The following is an 18,631-nucleotide window of genomic DNA, read 5'->3' on the forward strand; positions in this document are numbered from 1 at the left end:
CGTTGGAAACTGTTTTTGAAGCTGTCGACGCTGTAGTGTGGACGCAGCGTGAAGGATGTAAGGCTTTTGAGGATCAGCAAAAGCAAGGATAGGGGCAGTAGTGAGTTTATGGATGACTGTTTCAAAGGCATGTTGACATACAGACGTCCAACGGCCATGAAAAGGCTCTTTCGGATTCAGGCATTTTTCTGTACGTAACATTAGTTTTAATTTATTCTGTGATGGTGGGTACCCAGATGTGAGATCGTGGAGGGGTTTGACGATTGCAGAGTAGTCTTTTACAAATCTTCTATAGTACCCAGCAAAGCCAAGAAAAGATCGAAGTTCTCTTAAGTTTTTGGGTACTGGCCAGGTTGTGAGTGTTGCGACTTTTTCTGGGTCAGTTTCTACGCCATTACTGGAAACAACATGTCCCAAGTAGCGGACGGATGTTTGAAAGAACATACACTTTTCAAGGGACAGTTTCAGACCAAACTCTTTTAGCCGATTCAACACTTTCATCAGCCTGGCTTCATGCTCCTCTAATGTTGGGGAAAACACAATGATGTCATCGATGAAGACGAGGACCTCTTTCAAATTCATGTCTCCCATACATTACTCCATGAGGCGCTGGAAAGTGCTCGGTGCATTCGTAACTCCTTGGGGCATGCGATTAAACTCCCAAAATCCTAAGGGACACACAAAGGCAGTTTTCGATTTATCTGCTTCGTCCATTTCGATTTGATAATATCCACTTTTCAGATCGATTACTGAGAACCACTTAGAACCGGAGAGTGCTGTGAATGTGTCTTCAAGCTTTGGCAGAGCATAAGCGTATTTTATTGTTTGTAGATTTCGTTTTCTGTAATCAATACAGAGTCGAACACTGCCGTTCTTTTTCCTAACCACCACAATGGGTGATGAGAAGGAAGATTCAGATTCCCGGATTACTCCTGATTCAAGGAGTTCCTGAAGATGTTTCCGTACAGCGTCGATGTCTTGAGGATGGATTGGTCTTGCTCTGTGCTTGAATGAGGTTTCTTCTGAAAGTTTGATGTGATGAGTAACTTTATCAGTTCTGCCAAAATCAAGATCATGTTTTGCAAAGACTTGTGGGATGCTATTGAGCTTTTCCGTAATGCGATTTTTCCATTCAGGTGAGAGTGGGGAGTCACCAAAGTCGAAACTCTGAAGTTTTGAGAGTCCAACGTCTGATGAAGAGGTTTGAATTGGATCAGAAACGCTGTGCTCCTTTAAGATTGTCTGAATAGCACTTACTTCTGCAACCACAGATCTCGCAGGGATGACAATATTGTGATCGGATTCATTCGTAATGACTACTGGCAACTGGCATGGCTGATGTCTGGGAAGGTCAACTAGACAGGATTTAACCATCAAGCCGCCAGGCAAAGAGAAAGAAGACGGATGTTCAACAAGGACAGATTTCTCCGACTGCAAAAACTGTGAAGCGACAACTCCTTCCAGGACAACAGTTCCTCCTGCTGGAATAGTTTGTGGGTTCTTTCCATGCATTCGGATAATGCCATGATAACCATTTATTGACTGCTTGTGCCTTAGTTCCAGGATTTTCAACACAGCTCGGTATCCATAAGGAAGACGAGGATTTTCTGGCACGTTGTGATCCAAGTATTTTTCGTAAAGGACATCCAATGTGTTAGTTCCAACAAGCACAAACGACAGAGAATCTTTAACATCAGGCACCACCAAGTCAAGAGTGTGTACTTCAACTGGTTCACCAACAAAGTCAACAGGTAAAGTAAGGTCAAGCTCAATGTAGCCCATGTATGGCACAGTTTGACCATTGGCTCCTTCAACTTCAAGAATATCCATTAAAGGTTTGATTTCTTGATCGGATAGATGCTTGCAGTAGAAAGAATGGGGAACTGTAGTCACCTGTGAACCTGTGTCCAACAGACAATTAAATTGTGTTTCTTTTATGCTCACTTGTGCTGTGCTCTTAGTGCCAACAAGTCCTTTTGGTAACTGGTATGGATATGGAGGAGACCAGTTTACAGGACATTCATCCGCTGCAGCCCTCGCCTGTCCTTCCTCAAGGGCTGCATTTAGTTTGATGGATTGGAAGATGTGTTCTTTCCGTCCCACATCTGTTGCAACTGCTTACGTTTTGCCATGACCAGATTTGGATTGGGTGTATTACTACATGATGTAGCAACGTGACCATCTTCTCCACACCTAAAGCAGTACCAAGGTTTAGGCTTGTTTGAGTGTTGTGTCATGGCAGTTCTCACAGGTCTGGTATTGAAAGCACTTGGTTCAGGTCTTGATTGTGCCTGAGAAATCAAAGTTGTGAGCTGGTGAGTTTATTCATCTGCGTTCTGAGATCCTCGATTGCCTTGAAGTCATGCTTTGAATTTGAGTCACAAGCGCAAGTGCTTTGTGAACTCACTTGTACTCGTTGTCTGGACGAACTGATGTGTTTTTTCATGCGGCTCTCCTTGGACAGTTGTCTGTCTTCTTCTGTGCGTAACAAGAGCAAAAGCTCTGAAAAGGAAGGAGGATTGTCTTTTTTCTGTTCAAGTTGTAAGTTTGTTATGACTGTGTTATCCCAGCATCCACGGCAGAATTGTTTAATGAGATGCTTTTCTATTTGACTTGTCAAAATGCCTCCTCTTTTGACGACAGAATTCAAGGTAAGCTGTAATCGCTGAAGGTAAGCAGACTGCCTTTCACCAGGGTCTTGTAGTGTGTTCAAGAATTGAGCAAAGAGCTCCTCTCCATCTTGGACAGTGGCAAAGGCTGAGTCAAGAACCGGTAAGTAGATGGTGGGTAAGGCATCAGGACGCAGACCTTTGACCACATCAGCTGCAGGAGACAACAAGCTCTCAAGAACTCGTCTGGTGACGTGCAAGGCAGACAGACTAGGATAAGCACTAGTGCTGGGGGGAAACGATTATTTTGAAAACGATTAATCGGGGCGATTATTTGATCGATTAGTCGACTAATCGAAAGATTATTTTTATGTTGTTCATTTCATAAAAAACGTAATGTAAAAAAAACGTAATGTAAAAAAAATGTTTTGCACGATACTGTGTCTCAGGGGATCTTAATATTTAAGAACCTATTAATGTGTTATACCAGATTAACGGAAATAATCTCAGTTAATTGACGATACAAACCATGTTTACCAAAACAAAACACAAGTCTCATAAGAAGCATCTAAATGACCCCTGAGCGAAAAATGCTAACGGACATTGGCACAGAACTCAAGATAAAAGTACCCTTATTACTTATCGTAGCTGCACTTACAATATATCCGATTAAAGCTGAGACTCCACAGATTATGTAGGTATATAGTATCATCACTGAGTGATCCGGACTCGCGACAGGGGAAGCAAATACAGTCATCACAACACGTACCTTCACAGAGCTTCTAGGGAGATCGTCTTACCACCGTAGCTGTCAATCTGATCAAAAGACGTGTTCAATGGCATTAAAATGAGAAAAAACGCGGCTGAATCGGTTAATCCATAGGTTTTTAACGTCTATGTATAAAAAAAATGATTGAATTTATAATCCATAATTCCATTTTATGTAAAAAATCGGAGAGCAAATGCTAGCTGCTAATGGTAGCCACCACAGCTAGCTGCTGCTTCTGCTAGGCTATGCAGCAGTCTCAGTGAGATATAAATATATAAATATCTTTGCGTTTTGGACTAACTTTAAAATATTCCCATGCTTTTGAAGACCTAGGGCAAGATGTTTTCGTTTGGGGGCTTCGTGCGCAATCCTGTGAGGAGGAGGTGATAGCCGTTTCAGTCTCCATTGTGTTTGAAGTGCGATTGCGAACTGCTTGTTGCTTTGGGTGACCCACGTGTGTGTAGCGACGCGTCGACGCGGAAATATGTCGTCGACGATATTTTGAAGTCGACATCGTCGACGCGTCGCTACAGCACTAATAAGCACTCAGTAGTTCAATTTGAGAGCGCCAAGTTTCATAATCTGCTTCATTACTGGGTTTAGGGAATTTCCCAGAGAAGGTACGAAGTCGAAGCGGAGAGAGTGAATGTGAGATTATGTCTTCCTTTCTCACTATGTGTTCAACCACAACTCTTTGAATTTCAGGTGGATTTAATTCAGTTCCTGAAAGAGAGAAAGTTCTTCTATTAGGTAGGTGAATAGGGTTTGTTGGAGGTGTTGAAAGTTGGATCTTAACGGATGGGTCCTCTTCAAAGTTCCTCACCAATTCGACTCATCATGTCCTTTAACACTTCCTCAAAGGGTTTTCCACTATGTTTTGCTAGTTGTCTTAGCTCATTGAGATAGTGTGTCGTGTAGCTGCTGCCAATTTTGGCTGTGTATTCTAAAGCTAATGCTTTGACACAATAAGTAACGTCTGCCACCTCTCGTGAAGGATGGTAATACGGCAGTAGGGGATCTAATGCTGCTAATGCGGATCTAAGCTTATAGTCAACGATCAGGTTTTCTTGATATTCGCTATCGGGATCATCAACTGGAACTATTTTCTTAATAGACCCGTATTTCTTTAAACATTCAACAATTTCATCATCTGTTTTTGTATCAGTAAGACCGCTAATGATCACAGAGGATGATACATCTAAAGACTCAACGAAATCCATTTGACATTTAAGTGTAACAAGATAACAGAAATGACTTAAACCCCAACCATACAATAGCTTCACACTTATTGAGCTCCTGGCTAGCTCGCCACTATGTAGCAAGTGTATTAGCTGTAATTAAATGAGTGATATTCAGAAGAACTAGGAACGACTATGGAGCTCAATGTGTGTGAAAAATACAAACTGAAACCAGGTATGCGTTACAAAATAGTTGTATTCAAGATATCAACAAGTTCATTCAAATTCACATGATTATTTTCAGGTGCCCAGTAAAGGCAAAAGACAACAAAAGAAAAGCTTCCGGGGTAAAGTTCATTCATTTCCGTTTAATCCTACTTCATCATGTGGCAGGGAGGATAGGTTTAGAATCTTAGCTCGCCATCAAGGTCCATGAAAGGTCATCAGATGCGGCAAGCACCTGGCAAAAAAAATATATCCAAACAAAAAACCTGACCTGTAAAAGGTCACAAGGAATAATTAGTATCTTCCCCATTAAGCATTTAAATAAAAATAAATCTCTTAAATAAAATAAATACATCTCTTGTATAATAAATCTCTTAAATAAAAATAAATACATTTCTGGTTGTACAACATTTATATATCCATTTCTATACAAAACATTAATCTGTTTAAATTCAGCCAGTAAACAGCAAAGCAATACTTCAGGGCTGATAGTCAAAAGTTACACTTAAAGTAATTGGGATCAGTGAAGACCCATCCATACGATATTTCTAATAGCAATACTATTAGCATGCTAACCGCTAGCTTAGCAGCTAACGGGAGCTATCTCAATGTAGATTTCCTATTGAAAATGCTAACCGCTAGCCGCTAAGCTAGCGGGCACATTCCGGGCATTTTTCAATAACATTACACATTTTAAATACATTCTACCAATACAAGACTCACCGCTGATTGCAGCAATTGTTAACCAAACGTTAATCTGTTTAGGAATCGTGGAGGAATCTCTGTGTGTAGCATGTAGCATCAACGTAGCAACCAGCATCACAACCAGCAAAGGAAACGGAAGTGACCTGGCTGCCATTTATACTGAGCTACGGGAATTTGCTAGGATTGAAGGTTTTTTAACCCGGGTTACATTCACATAGACGCTGCATATGTATGGGAGAGGGAAATAATTAAGAAATAAAAAGGTAAATAGATAAAACAAAAACATTTATGGTTTGGGAGACTTTAGAAAGATGATCAGATTTATTTTAGATCTTGCCAAGTAAAAATACATATTTACCCCCCCCCCCCAGAAAACTAAACTATTCCATTGAGGTAAACAAAACATTGCGACAGAAATCCTCTGTCTCAGGATGTGAAATGTGAGGGAAATCTCCAGTTGACTGTCTGACAGTGAATGACAAAACAGGAGAGAACATCTTGTATCCCCCTGAATCGGCTTGTGTCAAACTGTCATGTGTCTGGAGAGCCTCTCCCAGTTTAATGATGTGCCTGAACACGAGCTGCAACAATACAGCAGCACTCTACTTTCATATACAGCCCTGTATTCCCCTTTCTGCAGCCTTTCATTTCTTCCTGAAAAAGAAATGCTAATCTGATTGTGAGGGTTTCACCACTTCATTGAATGATGCTGCTCTGCCGAAAAAAGAGAAGTGAGCTCTCAAAGACACTCGTTGAGGAAAAATAGGATCTTTCTTTTTCAAATACTGAGTCCATGTACGGTCCAGGTTTCAGGACACTCACGCCACCTGGTACTCCCAGGGGTTACCTGGCAACACTTAGTTAGGGAACACACAAACACTTTAAGCGTGACATAGAGAGAGAACAGAAGTGAGCAGACCCTTGGCCATTAGTCCCAGAGATAAATACCATCTGGACATCCATTAATATACACACACACACACACACACACACACACACACACACACACACACACACACACACACACACACACACACACACACACACACACACACACACACCACACACACACACACACACACACACACACACACACACACACACACACACACACACACACACACACACACACACACACACACACACACACACACCACACACACACACACACACACACACACACACACACACACACACACACACACACACACACACACACACCACTTAATAACCACACACAGGGACACATTAACAGCACAGGTGCTAACAACACATACACATGGATGGATGGACCCTGAGGGAGGAAGTCTTCTGCACACTAACATCCTAAGTGCACACTTTTTAATCCACCACACAGAGGCGAATACATTATCAAACACTAATCCTCTTCCTAGAAACGCATTTAAGAGTTTCATAAGTGATGTTGTTCTAGGGCAAGGAAATATCTCAGTTTGTACTGTATAGTAGCATGCAGGTACTGTCTAATGGCTAATACTTAGATACCTACAGTAGTGGTCATGAGGTGATGATGGTGTTGTTTTGGATTGGAACGCTAACGCTCCTTAAGGCTGCAACTACAGTTTCTTTCCATTAGCGGTATATCTGGTGATTATTTGTTAGAATAATGAGTTAAAAGTATGGTGTGTCAAATCACAAAATACAAATGGCGAAAAATCTCCATCCAAGCTCGTTAAAGTCTGATGTCTTGTTTTGTCAGTCTCAAGTCCAAAAACATTCAGTTTAATATATAAAACTGAGAAAAGGAGGTAATTTTCACCTCAAAAGTGGTAGTGTTTCCAAGCACCAGGGTTCCGATAGAACATCTCAAATGTTACTGCAGCAGGGTCATTATTATCAAAATATAGTTTTCCTCCATAACATCCCATCCATACTACAAAAAAGTAATGGTAACAATAAAGACAGCAGCCTCTAAGAAAAGTGAAACTGTGTTAACCTTGTAAGTAAATCGTAAACACTATTAAAAAAACATAATCCATTTCACTTTTAAAGGTGCAAAAATGAATACAGATTGTATGGAAATCAGCCTCTATGAATCATAACACTGTTTCATAAAATATGACACACAGAGGAAAAGCAGGAGAGAAGAAGGGAGATGAGCCCGAGGGGCGCAGGTGTTTTCCCCTCACAGTAAGTCAATTCAAAGCGTGAGATGGAGCTTTAAGCCAAACACAAACATTCTGACAGCCGTGACCCTGAGGATCAACACTAGGCTGAAATATGATGCGCACGCACTTCTGTACTTCTGTTGATTGAGAATCTGAGCGAGAGTGAATGAAACAGTGACAGAGAGAAACAGTGTGGAGGAGTGCGGCTGCCAAGAGAAAGGAAAACATTACTAAATGTGCCCTTGAGAAATATAATAACCTGTGATTATTTGCTCAACTAGAATAACTCTGTTTCTCACATTTACCATTTTCAAACCGTGCTGCAATTTCCTGCTGGCTGAAGTCATTTAGAAAGGAGCCAAAGTAAATGGCAGATTCATTTCATTTTGTCTTTTTAGTCCTAGTGAAATGAAGGTCCTTTAACCGCCCTGACCACAGAGACTTTGAAAACATGTATTTGTTATCCCTGGATCAGTATTTACAGACTTTATATGTTAAGATCTGCTTACTATGTGATTCATCCTTTGAGTTTATGAGCTGTTCAGACTGGACACCACATCTGCAGAAAAAAGGAACGTAAGAAATGTTCAACATGTGAGTGTGAATGTATGCATTGAAACTGTGAGATCATGTGGATGTGAAGTGTTAACTGTTTCACATAAATGCTGAATGATTCCTTTAAGGTGAAAAAGTGGCAATCCGTCATCATTTCAAATCCACTTTTGAGAGTTTTTTGAGACCTCTGAAGGTCCACTGATTTGTTTTTGAGGTGGGGGCTATAGAGCATAAATGAATAAAAACATCTATCGTATCAATGTAGACTATCAACTGCAACACAAACAAGCTTGGACTTATCCATCTATTGTTTATATGTATATTTATCAAACATACACAGTTGCCAAGGTGTATAACAGGTATGAAACAAAGCTATTGGTGATGTTTTGAAACGCAAATCACTGATGCCATCTGCTGGTGGTTTCCAACTGCAGTCCCTTTAAACAGGTTTCATATTGTGCATCCGATGTTGTTGTTTTAGTTCTAGACCTTAAGCAAAGACACCATTTTAATATACCTACAGAAACAGAGTGGAGGAAACAAAGACACACTAAGTTATAACTATGGAGCTTTAAAATGATGTTTTGTTTTGTGAGTGTAACTGAACATAGGAAGGTCAAATCTTACAGCAGGCAGCATTCCTCTAGTGTTACCCTCCACAGCAAGCAGGGGTCAGAGTAGTGCTTTCACACAAAAAACACACACACTGCAGAGCCCATTCATCTAGACTCCAGCCATACGGCTCAGCACGGTGCTGCATCTAAACCCAATACACCCACAAGCGAGTGAACACACACACGGTCATTTCTGCTCCACTCATTCCTCTCAGTACTGAGCAAACAAGTGTTTCTGTGGATGTGAAGTTCCTGTGTGTGTGTGTGTGTGTGTGTGTGTGTGTGTGTGTGTGTGTGTGTGTGTGTGTGTGTGTGTGTGTGTGTGTGTGTGTGTGTGTGTGTGTGTGTGTGTGTGTGTGTGTGTGTGAGAAAGCCTGAGTCATCCTTAGTCTGCATTCAGCTGGCAGACTTCCAGTCAAACAGCTCACTGTGAGTCTGCAGATATCAGACAACCTGATAGCATGGTTATACTTTTTAAAGGATGAAAAAGCCTAATTTAAGTCTGATTTCTGTCAAATCATGTTTCAGAAAAGTTATCCGTGATACAATCAAATGTGTGCATGTATCATGTTCCCCAATTGCTAGGTGATGACCATATATGGGCAGGACAAGGCTTGGGAAAATATAGTAATGACAATGTCACAATAATCCTGGCCGAAATAATTGTGATTCCCGTGTGGACAGGCATGTTCTTGAGCCTTCCTGACCTGAGGAGAAATACCACAGTGTGTGTGTGTGTGTGTGTGTGTGTGTGTTGGGTTTTAGTACTGACCAGTCCGGTGAGTGACGGAGCAGACTGTCCCAGGCTTTGGCTCCTCATGCGGACCAGGTTGTTCCCATCTCCTGCAGACAGTCCCCCGGTGGCCCCGTGCCCTATAAATGCTCCTGAGGGCCCCTGCCAGGCCATCTGACTGACCCCGGCGTGCAGACTGCTGGACAGAGGCAGCAGCTGCTTACCTGTGTGTGTGTGGGGGGGGGGGGCAGAAGGGAGAGACTCATCTCAATAAGCTTTTCTGTTGGAACAAATTGGTAACGAATAGTTTCAATTTCCCAGACAAATCTTAAAGAATTCTAGCCAAATATTGTAAGTGTTGATTAATGTGCTTAGACAATTGATATCTCAGACAATTGATATCTCAGTTCATAAATGAATTACAAACTATTCGTAAACCCTTTATAAGGGTAGTCTTATTGTAAAGTGGTACCAAATAATGTATAAGGACATTGAAGACCATTGAGAAATGTCCTCGCAGTGATGGCATATCGTTGCACACTTGCAGCATCGATGAGAGAGGCTGGTGCTGACTTGTCTATTCAAACCTTTCTTTAGTACACTTCAAATTGTGCTTAGGATAAATGATTTGCAGCTGACATTATGACCAGAGAGATGTCACTTTGATTTCCCGTCAAGGTCTGGTCAATATCGAACAATGAAAACTCTCAAACCCAGCTGAGCTTTTATCAGTAACACATGGAGACACAGAGTTAGGGCTGCTCGATTATGGCAAAAATCATAATCTCGATTATTTGGGTCAATAATTGTAATTGCGATTATTAAATGCGATTATTCATTGACTTTGAAAACATCCATTTATTGTACTTTAAAACAAATACAAATAATAATTTGAACTTTTTAACTGTTGAATTATACGTTCAGGGTAATCAACTGAAAAACCAATACAAAATTAAATTAAATAAATGTACATATCTACATTTAAATAAATAATATCAAAATAATAAATACCAATAAACAAGATCAACAAACATGTTGCAGAGCACTGTCCCAACCTGAAAACTCCTTAACACATAGCCAACATGTTGGTAAAACATATTCAACATATTCCACTCAGTTAAACATTATACGTTTTTTTATTATATTATTTGATTCAGATGCTGGTTCCTACAGTGAGAACAAAACTGGGTAAAACAGCTTTTAAATATGCTGCCCCCACAGCTTGGAACAATGTACAGAAGGAGATGAAACTCTCAGATGTAATCACTATGGGGGAGTTCAGGTCCATCTTAAAGGACAGAGAACACGACACCATTGGTAGATGTGAGTGCTCGTATATCCTAAAATCGTTTTAAATGTTGCCAGTTTTGAATGATTTGTAATAGTTTGTTTTACTTGGCATATTGACTGGCTAATGTGCCATTTTATTTGTGTTTTACAGCTGTATTTGTCTGCCTGTCATGTCTGTGTTGTATCTGTTGTAACTTCGTACATGCTGCCCCTCTTGGCCAGGTCGCTCTTGGAGAAGAGATTTTAATCTCAATGAGTCTTTTACCTGGTTAAATAAAGGATATATATATAAAGGCTGGACCACCGTCATGGTCCAGAAGTAACAGGAAATACATGTTGAACTACAATTTAAGACCAAATAAAAATGTTTTGGCCACCATGGCAAATTTGAACAGTATGTTTTAAACAGTTGATTACCCTGAACTTGAAGTATAATTCAACTGAAAAACCAATAAAAAAAAAAAATATATATATTATTAATAATACTAAAAAATAATAGTTGTATTTCGATTACGTTGTTTTCGTAATCGTTGCAAGCCATAATCGTAAATGAGATTAAAATACGATTAATTGAGCAGCCCTACACAGAGTCCCCTAAGAGATGTCTGCGTCTCACTTAACTTAAGTGATTCATAGTCATAGAAATGTGGTCTCCACCCTGAATAACTATGAGAATCAAACTAGCTCAATCTTAGCTCACATTAATCATTTCCAATGTCAATTTACTAAACCCAAAAGACAACCACACAAACCAGTCCCTGTGAAAAAGTGATAGAAAACCAACCGTTTACACAACAGGATATCATTGACATCTTGCAACATGAAGTGTTTTAAAACAGAGCAGGACATCTTGATTTTTGAAACATGTAATGATATGGTTCTGTTACCGGTCATGGCCAGGCTGCTGCGACGGCCCCAGCTCTCGTCCTGGCTCAGCTGGCGGTGCAGTTTGGATTTGGTGGCAGCAGTGGCTGCGGGGGAAAGGTCGGGGTTACTCATCTTCCTGAAGAGGAGAGGAGGAGGAGGTACAAACTCCTTCTGGAAAGACAAAGGAGAGAGAGGATCAACAACAAGAAAACTGATAAGACTTTGTTCACATATAATGGCATGTAATGTCAAAATGTTCATACTGTCCACAAATGATCCTTCATCTAGGTCGCACATCAAAACCAACAACTGTCAAATATTTTAAGCACAGTTCATAGTATATGTTTAGGTATATAGCCTATAATAAAAAGCCTCTCGGGAAAAAATATTGTGAATGGGGGAAATAAGATTTGTTTTTGAGAAGAGCCTTGTTACAAACGTACTCTAGATCCTTAACCTGGTTTAAAGTAAAGAAGAGAAATATCAGAGGACCAGCAGTCAGACAGTGTGGGGTCCCTGCCCTGAGCCGCCTGAGAGCCAAAACAAAGTCATAAAACACAACGCTCACCGTCACCACGTCTCCTTCAACACAAACACACCTGTTTTCATGCAACAGGAGCAGTCAGCGGTGTAAGAGGCACTCGGCATTAACCCACACCTTCGGCCACCGAGCAGCAGCAGAGCGACAGAGACTGATATATAATTCACTTTGTCAGTGGAATAAGGGAAGAGTTCCTCTTGACTTCCTTGGTATTCCCAAAGCTCTCTTAAGACAATCTCCAGAGAGAATACGGTCCAGCAGTCACACAAACACGCTGGTTATTATTTGCCTTGGGGAACACATTTTTTATTATCACTTGCGGGGACCAGCCTTTCTCGAGGCCCTAGAGAGGTATACACAAATATTTGGTACGTTTTCCAAAGCTTAGTCAAATAACAAAGTGTTTAAAAACCTGGAATAATGAAGTAATGTTATCTGTATGCCTGCTGGACACAGGCCCCTGCCTGACACACACACAAATGCTCAAGGTCTCTGTGTGGGATTCTGGTTGAAATTATTTGGGAAACATCTGCTGTTTCCATGGAAACAAGGCCTGCCTGGGCTCTTGACGAGAGTTTTCCAGAAACATCTGGACGGCTCACGTTAGCACAAACTCACCCAAACATACCGTTTCCAGATGGCTGCACGACACGGGAGAAAACGCTTCCGTTACTCTTGGCCAATAAAACCTGAACCAACCACACACACACACACACACACACACACACACACACACACACACACACACACACACACACACACACACACACACACACACACACACACACACACACACACACACCACACACACACACACACACACACACACACACACACACACACACACACACACACACACACACACACACACACACACACACACACCACACACACACACACACACACACACACACACACACACACACACACACACACACACACACACACACACACACACACACACACACACACACACTACACACACACACACACACACACACACACACACACACACACACACACACACACACCCACACACACACACACACACACACACACACACACACACACACACACACACACACACACACACACACACACACACACACACACACACACACACACACACACACACACACACAGTTAACTACTGCTTGAGTAAATGACCTGTTCAGACCTTCAGTCAACCTACTGTTGCATCACATTCACTTATGAAACTAGACGATGGCATCACGTCACAGCAGCTCCTCATGTTAGAGCTTCAGAAGACAGCCTCACACACTGAATGTAGTATTGACTGAATGTGTTCAGTGAGGATAAGACCCTTAGATAGATAAGGTCCTCAGTAACGCCTTATACTGCAATCACTTAGGATATTCTTGGAAATCAGTGAAGACTACATGGATTAAAGACTGATTTGCTTAATCCAGCACGTGAAATACCTGACAATTACTTCACAATATACAAATTAATTTAAATCCAATATTAATAGACTAAACCTAAATTGAGTAATGTGCAAGTTGGTCTCCTTAAAAAAGATATTCCAATTAAACATAACTGCATTGTGGATTTAATTTAAAAAAGGAAATGTATTTCCTCAAGGATTGTGATTGTTTTTGACATATCACAGATATTTGAACACAAACAATGTCCTAAGAGACAATCAGACATCAAAGTTAGTATACTGAATACTAGTCACCAAATACAACATCAGCCCTACAGAGTAAAAGGTTTTGAATGTGTGCCAAATATATACAAGATATAGCTTGTAAGACTTGTTCAAACCAGTACAAAAACTGTGTGTGTCCATCAAAGAGTTGGTTTTGTTTTTTAACTGACAGTCTTAAGCCACTGTTGATGTCTTCTAGCAGTTGTAGATAAGATGATTGGTCACATGAAGAGCGGTCAGCAATAACTGCAGTCCGTGTGGGGGAATATGTCACCTCCAACTGCTTCGTATGTGCTGTCTGTCGGGGGTCATGAACAAAGAATTGCTGTAGAAGCACTGTTGATAAAGTAGTCCAACACAGTAATATAGCATAACCCCACCTTATCTCTGCCCCCCCGCTGTGGTTTCATTGAATGATGTTCCAGAGCAGCGAAGGCATTTCTACCTGTCAAACACTAGACTGATCGTGGTGCTTTATTGCGTTATTGTTTGAGTGACAGCTTCATTTGGTACAGCCTGTGCGGCTGGTGTTGGTCTGTCTCTGGGGGGAGAGCTGCAGCACGCTGAATACATTTACAGTCATCGTCACAGCCTGCAGCTCTTTAGTTTACCAGCAGGGGGCAGGCTGATGGTAATCTGCAGAGGAGAGTGTGATATGCAGATCTGAGCTGAGGTGGAAACACAGCTAAGAGGTCAGTGTGTGCGCCTGTGGATCTGTGTGTGATGTGTGCGCCTGTGGATCTGTGTGTGATGCAGCACAGCTATCATTAAGAGACTTTTCATCGTAAACAACATTCAAAAGAAATGACCTTCCATGCAAACATATTAAAAGCATACAGAGACAAAGACATACATGTCGTGTGTGTTCAGGAAGTGTAGCAGGTAAACTGACCCGCCTTCCTACAACATGAATTGACACCACAGTGTTACTGTTTGCGAGGGTGTGTGTATTATTTACACTGCAGTGAAACATGCTCAGGATGTCCGGGCTGATCCACAGAACTGCCACCAATTCAGGTCATTTCTGAAGGATTGGTATTGTTATGTAAGGCCTGATCCTTTCCTAATTACCCACATTGCTCCAGATACACCGGCTCCATTGAACCATCGAAACAATGACGGCTTTTTTGTAGCAGTACAGTCAATTCGACCTGTATTAATAGACTTACTTAAGGCTTGTGTAAACGAGTCACTGTCCTTCACTGGCAGGACTATTGCCTAATGAGCTGCTGTTAAGTGCATTAGCTGGTAACTGATCAGGTCCTAATCCTCATGCTGCTAAGGTACTCTCTCTGTGCCTGTCACTAAGTGTACTGCAGCAGCATGAGGCCTAGTAAGACAGATAGTTTATAGGTCAAATAATCTGAAACACTGACAAAACAGCCATTCAAATATAAGGACAGCAAGGTTTTACTATTATGTTGCTTTTCTTGTCTGACCAGAAGACAATAACCCAAATGTACCCAATTTAATTTCATGTAAAACAAGCAAAAAGAAGAAGCACATTCTCACTTTAGAGAGTCCTCATGTTGGCATGTTGTTCTTGAAATAATGACTTCAAAGATTAAACAAATATCAAAATAGTTGCCGATTGATTTGATCTGTTGACTTTTTGTTTTATCACCAAATAATGTCAGCTCTGCCCCGAAGAGTCAGCTCTGCCCCGAAGAGTCAGCTCTGCCCCGAAGAGACAGCTCTGCCCCCGGCCTTTACAAGCTGGTCAGTTTCAGCTGGTGAGTGTCAAGTCCACTAAAGAGGCTAGTTTGCTGGTAGAGTTAATCAGCTGTAGCTAATTCACTAAATTGACTTTGTTTATCAGTGGGAAATGATCTCATTCATTTTGTATGTTTCCAACAAACGCATTGACAATGGAAAAAGCCTTCAAAGGAACAAATACCAAGTAACTGCAGTCACACATTCATGCATGACTCTCTTCACACCCTGTGTAGTGTGCATGTGTTCTGTATAAGACACCTGGCCACACCCAGTGAGGTACTGTGTATATCATTCAACTTTAACGAAGACGGGCTTCTATTGGCCTCCTTAAAAGCTAGGATTATTTAGTGACTGAGGCTTCAATCAAACGGTAACATTTAAGTACTAAACATAAGAGTTTGGAAAAATAAAAACATCTGTGGCACTGAAGAGAATACAAAAATAAATAGAGGAATAACTGAAAAATAAGTATTCAAGTTCACTTTAAAGAAGCTTCATAGGCTTTCACAAAGGTTTGTTTCCTACAGATTGATGTGAAAGTGGACAAAGAAAAGCAAACAACCCTAGATGAACCGGGGAACGGCCAGAACGTGTGATTGACGGCTAGCAGGGAGTGTTTCCTACTGAGAGGGAAGTAAAAGCAGGATTCTGTAATCATGTTCTTCTTTCCTCCGTTCTCTCTTCCTCCCCCACGTTCCCACCTTCCCTCTGGCCTCGTGTTCCTGCTGCATCACATTTGGGACGACTTTCATCTTTTGTCCCGTCCCGTGGAGAGCAGCGGTGCACAGTAATGCAACATGTGCATCTCCAATCTATCACAACTGTCACTTCCCACGGAGGATGCTGAGCATTTCTCTAACAAAAACAAATAAAAAATCTGCAGAGATGATGCCGAGAAGGGCTGGTGCATCGCGTAGTAAGTTGAATTCTACAAGCGACCGTAGACAGTTGTGCTAGCCAGCAGAAAAGCACCATAAACTCACAATGTCCCTGCAGCTCAGGCCCACACAGCAGAAAAACAACAGGCCCAATCAATCTTGTGGATTGTTTTCCTGGAAGTAAAGTGGATCCAAAACGTGATTTAAAAAACTCTCTTGGCTCCAGAGCGAGTGGATGCAATGGGCCGACAGCTGAAAAAGTGCTGCAAAATGACACAAGTGGCTTGCAAGAGAGTTTGAATGCAGCGGAGGCACATGCTCAGCACAGGGGGGGGGATAGATGGGTAGGCACTACACAGCAAAGTGCACCATGTGGACTGGAGGATTGTTTTGTGGCCTGTTAAGGGAGGAAGCAGCCACAAAGGTCTTAGTTGTTCACAATCCCTCAGCGTGTGTGGGTGTGCCGGCTGACCACCAGCGAAGAACAAAGCTCAGTGGAGAGAAAACGTCAACATTTAGCGCTTTCTAGCACTTTTCTCTATAGTTTGTTTCATCTGAAGAATATTCTGAGCTCACCAGAGGACCCTGTTTCCTGTAAACATGACACAATGTGATTGATGCATGCCTTAGTGGCTGTAAGTACCTGGACTTGTCTTAACTGGGTCAAAGCTTGGATCTTGTTTCTGTAGGTTTACTGATCATTTCTATAAGTTAGTAAGTAAGTGTGTAACTATATACCCAACGAGAACATTTCAAAGTACACTCGTCTTCTCTGGGAATGTTCATTACACGTTTCTTCAGGCCCCTTTACTGTAGCTGTGTGTTTCTGCAGGCGATAGGCACATTATACCTTTGTTTATATCCAGTGTGTCTCTCGTGTCAGCCTCTCGTGTCTCGTGTCTAACAAACGATCTCTACAGTGATCCATGGTGGTGATGCAGGCCTGGGTCAGCTGCTGTGTGTCCTCCAGCTGCTGGCTGTTTGCAGTCAGCACAGTGAGGAGCAGGCAGCACTTTCACAGTACAGCCTTTACCTTCTGCTTCACTGCGCCACGCCTAACGCTCAGAGGCAGAGAGCCGAACCTGAATGCATCACCTGTCAGTGAAGACATGACCTGAATATTGAGAATCAGCGTTTATATTATACCTAAGACGGGCACATTTTGATTGGGAAAATAAGTTAACAATTCCATCTTGTTGTTTCTTACGAGTTATGACCATGTTGCCACACATCACAGACTGTTAGTTGGTACCAAAGCATCTCTGTCAGTGACATGACAGAGTTAAAGAGGCCCTATTATGCTCATTATCAGGTTTCATATTTGTACTTTGTGCTTCTAATGTGTAATATGTACATGATTGAATGCTAAAAAGGTATTTTAAACATATTTATTATTATATGTATTTATTTTTCTCATACTGCCTGTTTTGGAGCACGTCTTCTCACCCTCTGTCTAGAGCCAGAGTCCAGTCTGCTCTGATTGGTTTGTAGTTAACACAGAGATTATCCTTGTGCAAAGTAATATACAATCATATATGTAAAAAAAATGCATGCATTAGAATTAAAGAAATTCTAAACAAAGAAATTCTAAGATAAGTGAACTAATAATCATGTTTTGCTAATTGAAATATACATGCTGTCAAGCACCCAACCCTTTTTCCCATATAGATCAACACAAATGGGGCATTGTTTGAAGGCAAAGCCCTAAAGTAGCTGTTAAGGAACTTCTCCTCCTTCAAATATATTAGCAAATAAATCATATTAGAAAGGATTTGAAAATGTAATAAAGCCTTTAATACTCTAAGCTCAAAACGCTGACACCCAGCCCTGGAAACAAACGATTGATGGGAGTCAAAGGTGCTCCGGGGAATGAAGACAGTGAGACGGACAAGTCCTAACCCGGCCCTGCTGCTTTGGAGTGTGTGTTGTTGACACAGTTGGAGGTGACAGGTTAACATTCTGCTACGTGTTGTCAGGCGAACGGAGAGTTTTTGTGCCGGTTACATCATGAGATTAATCACGTGTGTGTGTGTGTGTGTGTGTGTGTGTGTGTGTGTGTCTTTTAACTGATTTCCAAGAATACCCTAAGTGATTGCAGTATAAGGCGTTACTGAGGACCTTATCTATCTAAGGGTCTTATCCTCACTGAACACATT

General features: G+C 41.4%; 1 protein-coding gene and 1 long non-coding RNA gene across 2 annotated transcripts in view; both read right to left on the reverse strand.

Moving 5' to 3' along the window:
* mast2 (microtubule associated serine/threonine kinase 2) overlaps positions 1-18,631 on the reverse strand; it is a 218,071-nt gene that overhangs the window by 152,773 nt on the left and 46,667 nt on the right. The window contains 2 exon segments of the mRNA XM_034237473.1: positions 9,554-9,738; positions 11,692-11,842. Coding sequence (XP_034093364.1) covers positions 9,554-9,738; positions 11,692-11,842 — 336 coding nt within the window.
* LOC117560560 lies at positions 4,795-6,415 on the reverse strand. The gene is made up of 2 exons (XR_004571183.1): positions 5,505-6,415; positions 4,795-5,052 (listed from the first exon to the last, which is right to left on the reverse strand). It is a non-coding gene; the product is annotated as an uncharacterized LOC117560560 (long non-coding RNA).

This window comes from Gymnodraco acuticeps, unplaced genomic scaffold, assembly GCF_902827175.1.
Source record: "Gymnodraco acuticeps unplaced genomic scaffold, fGymAcu1.1, whole genome shotgun sequence".
NCBI classification, from domain to species: Eukaryota; Metazoa; Chordata; class Actinopteri; order Perciformes; family Bathydraconidae; genus Gymnodraco; species Gymnodraco acuticeps.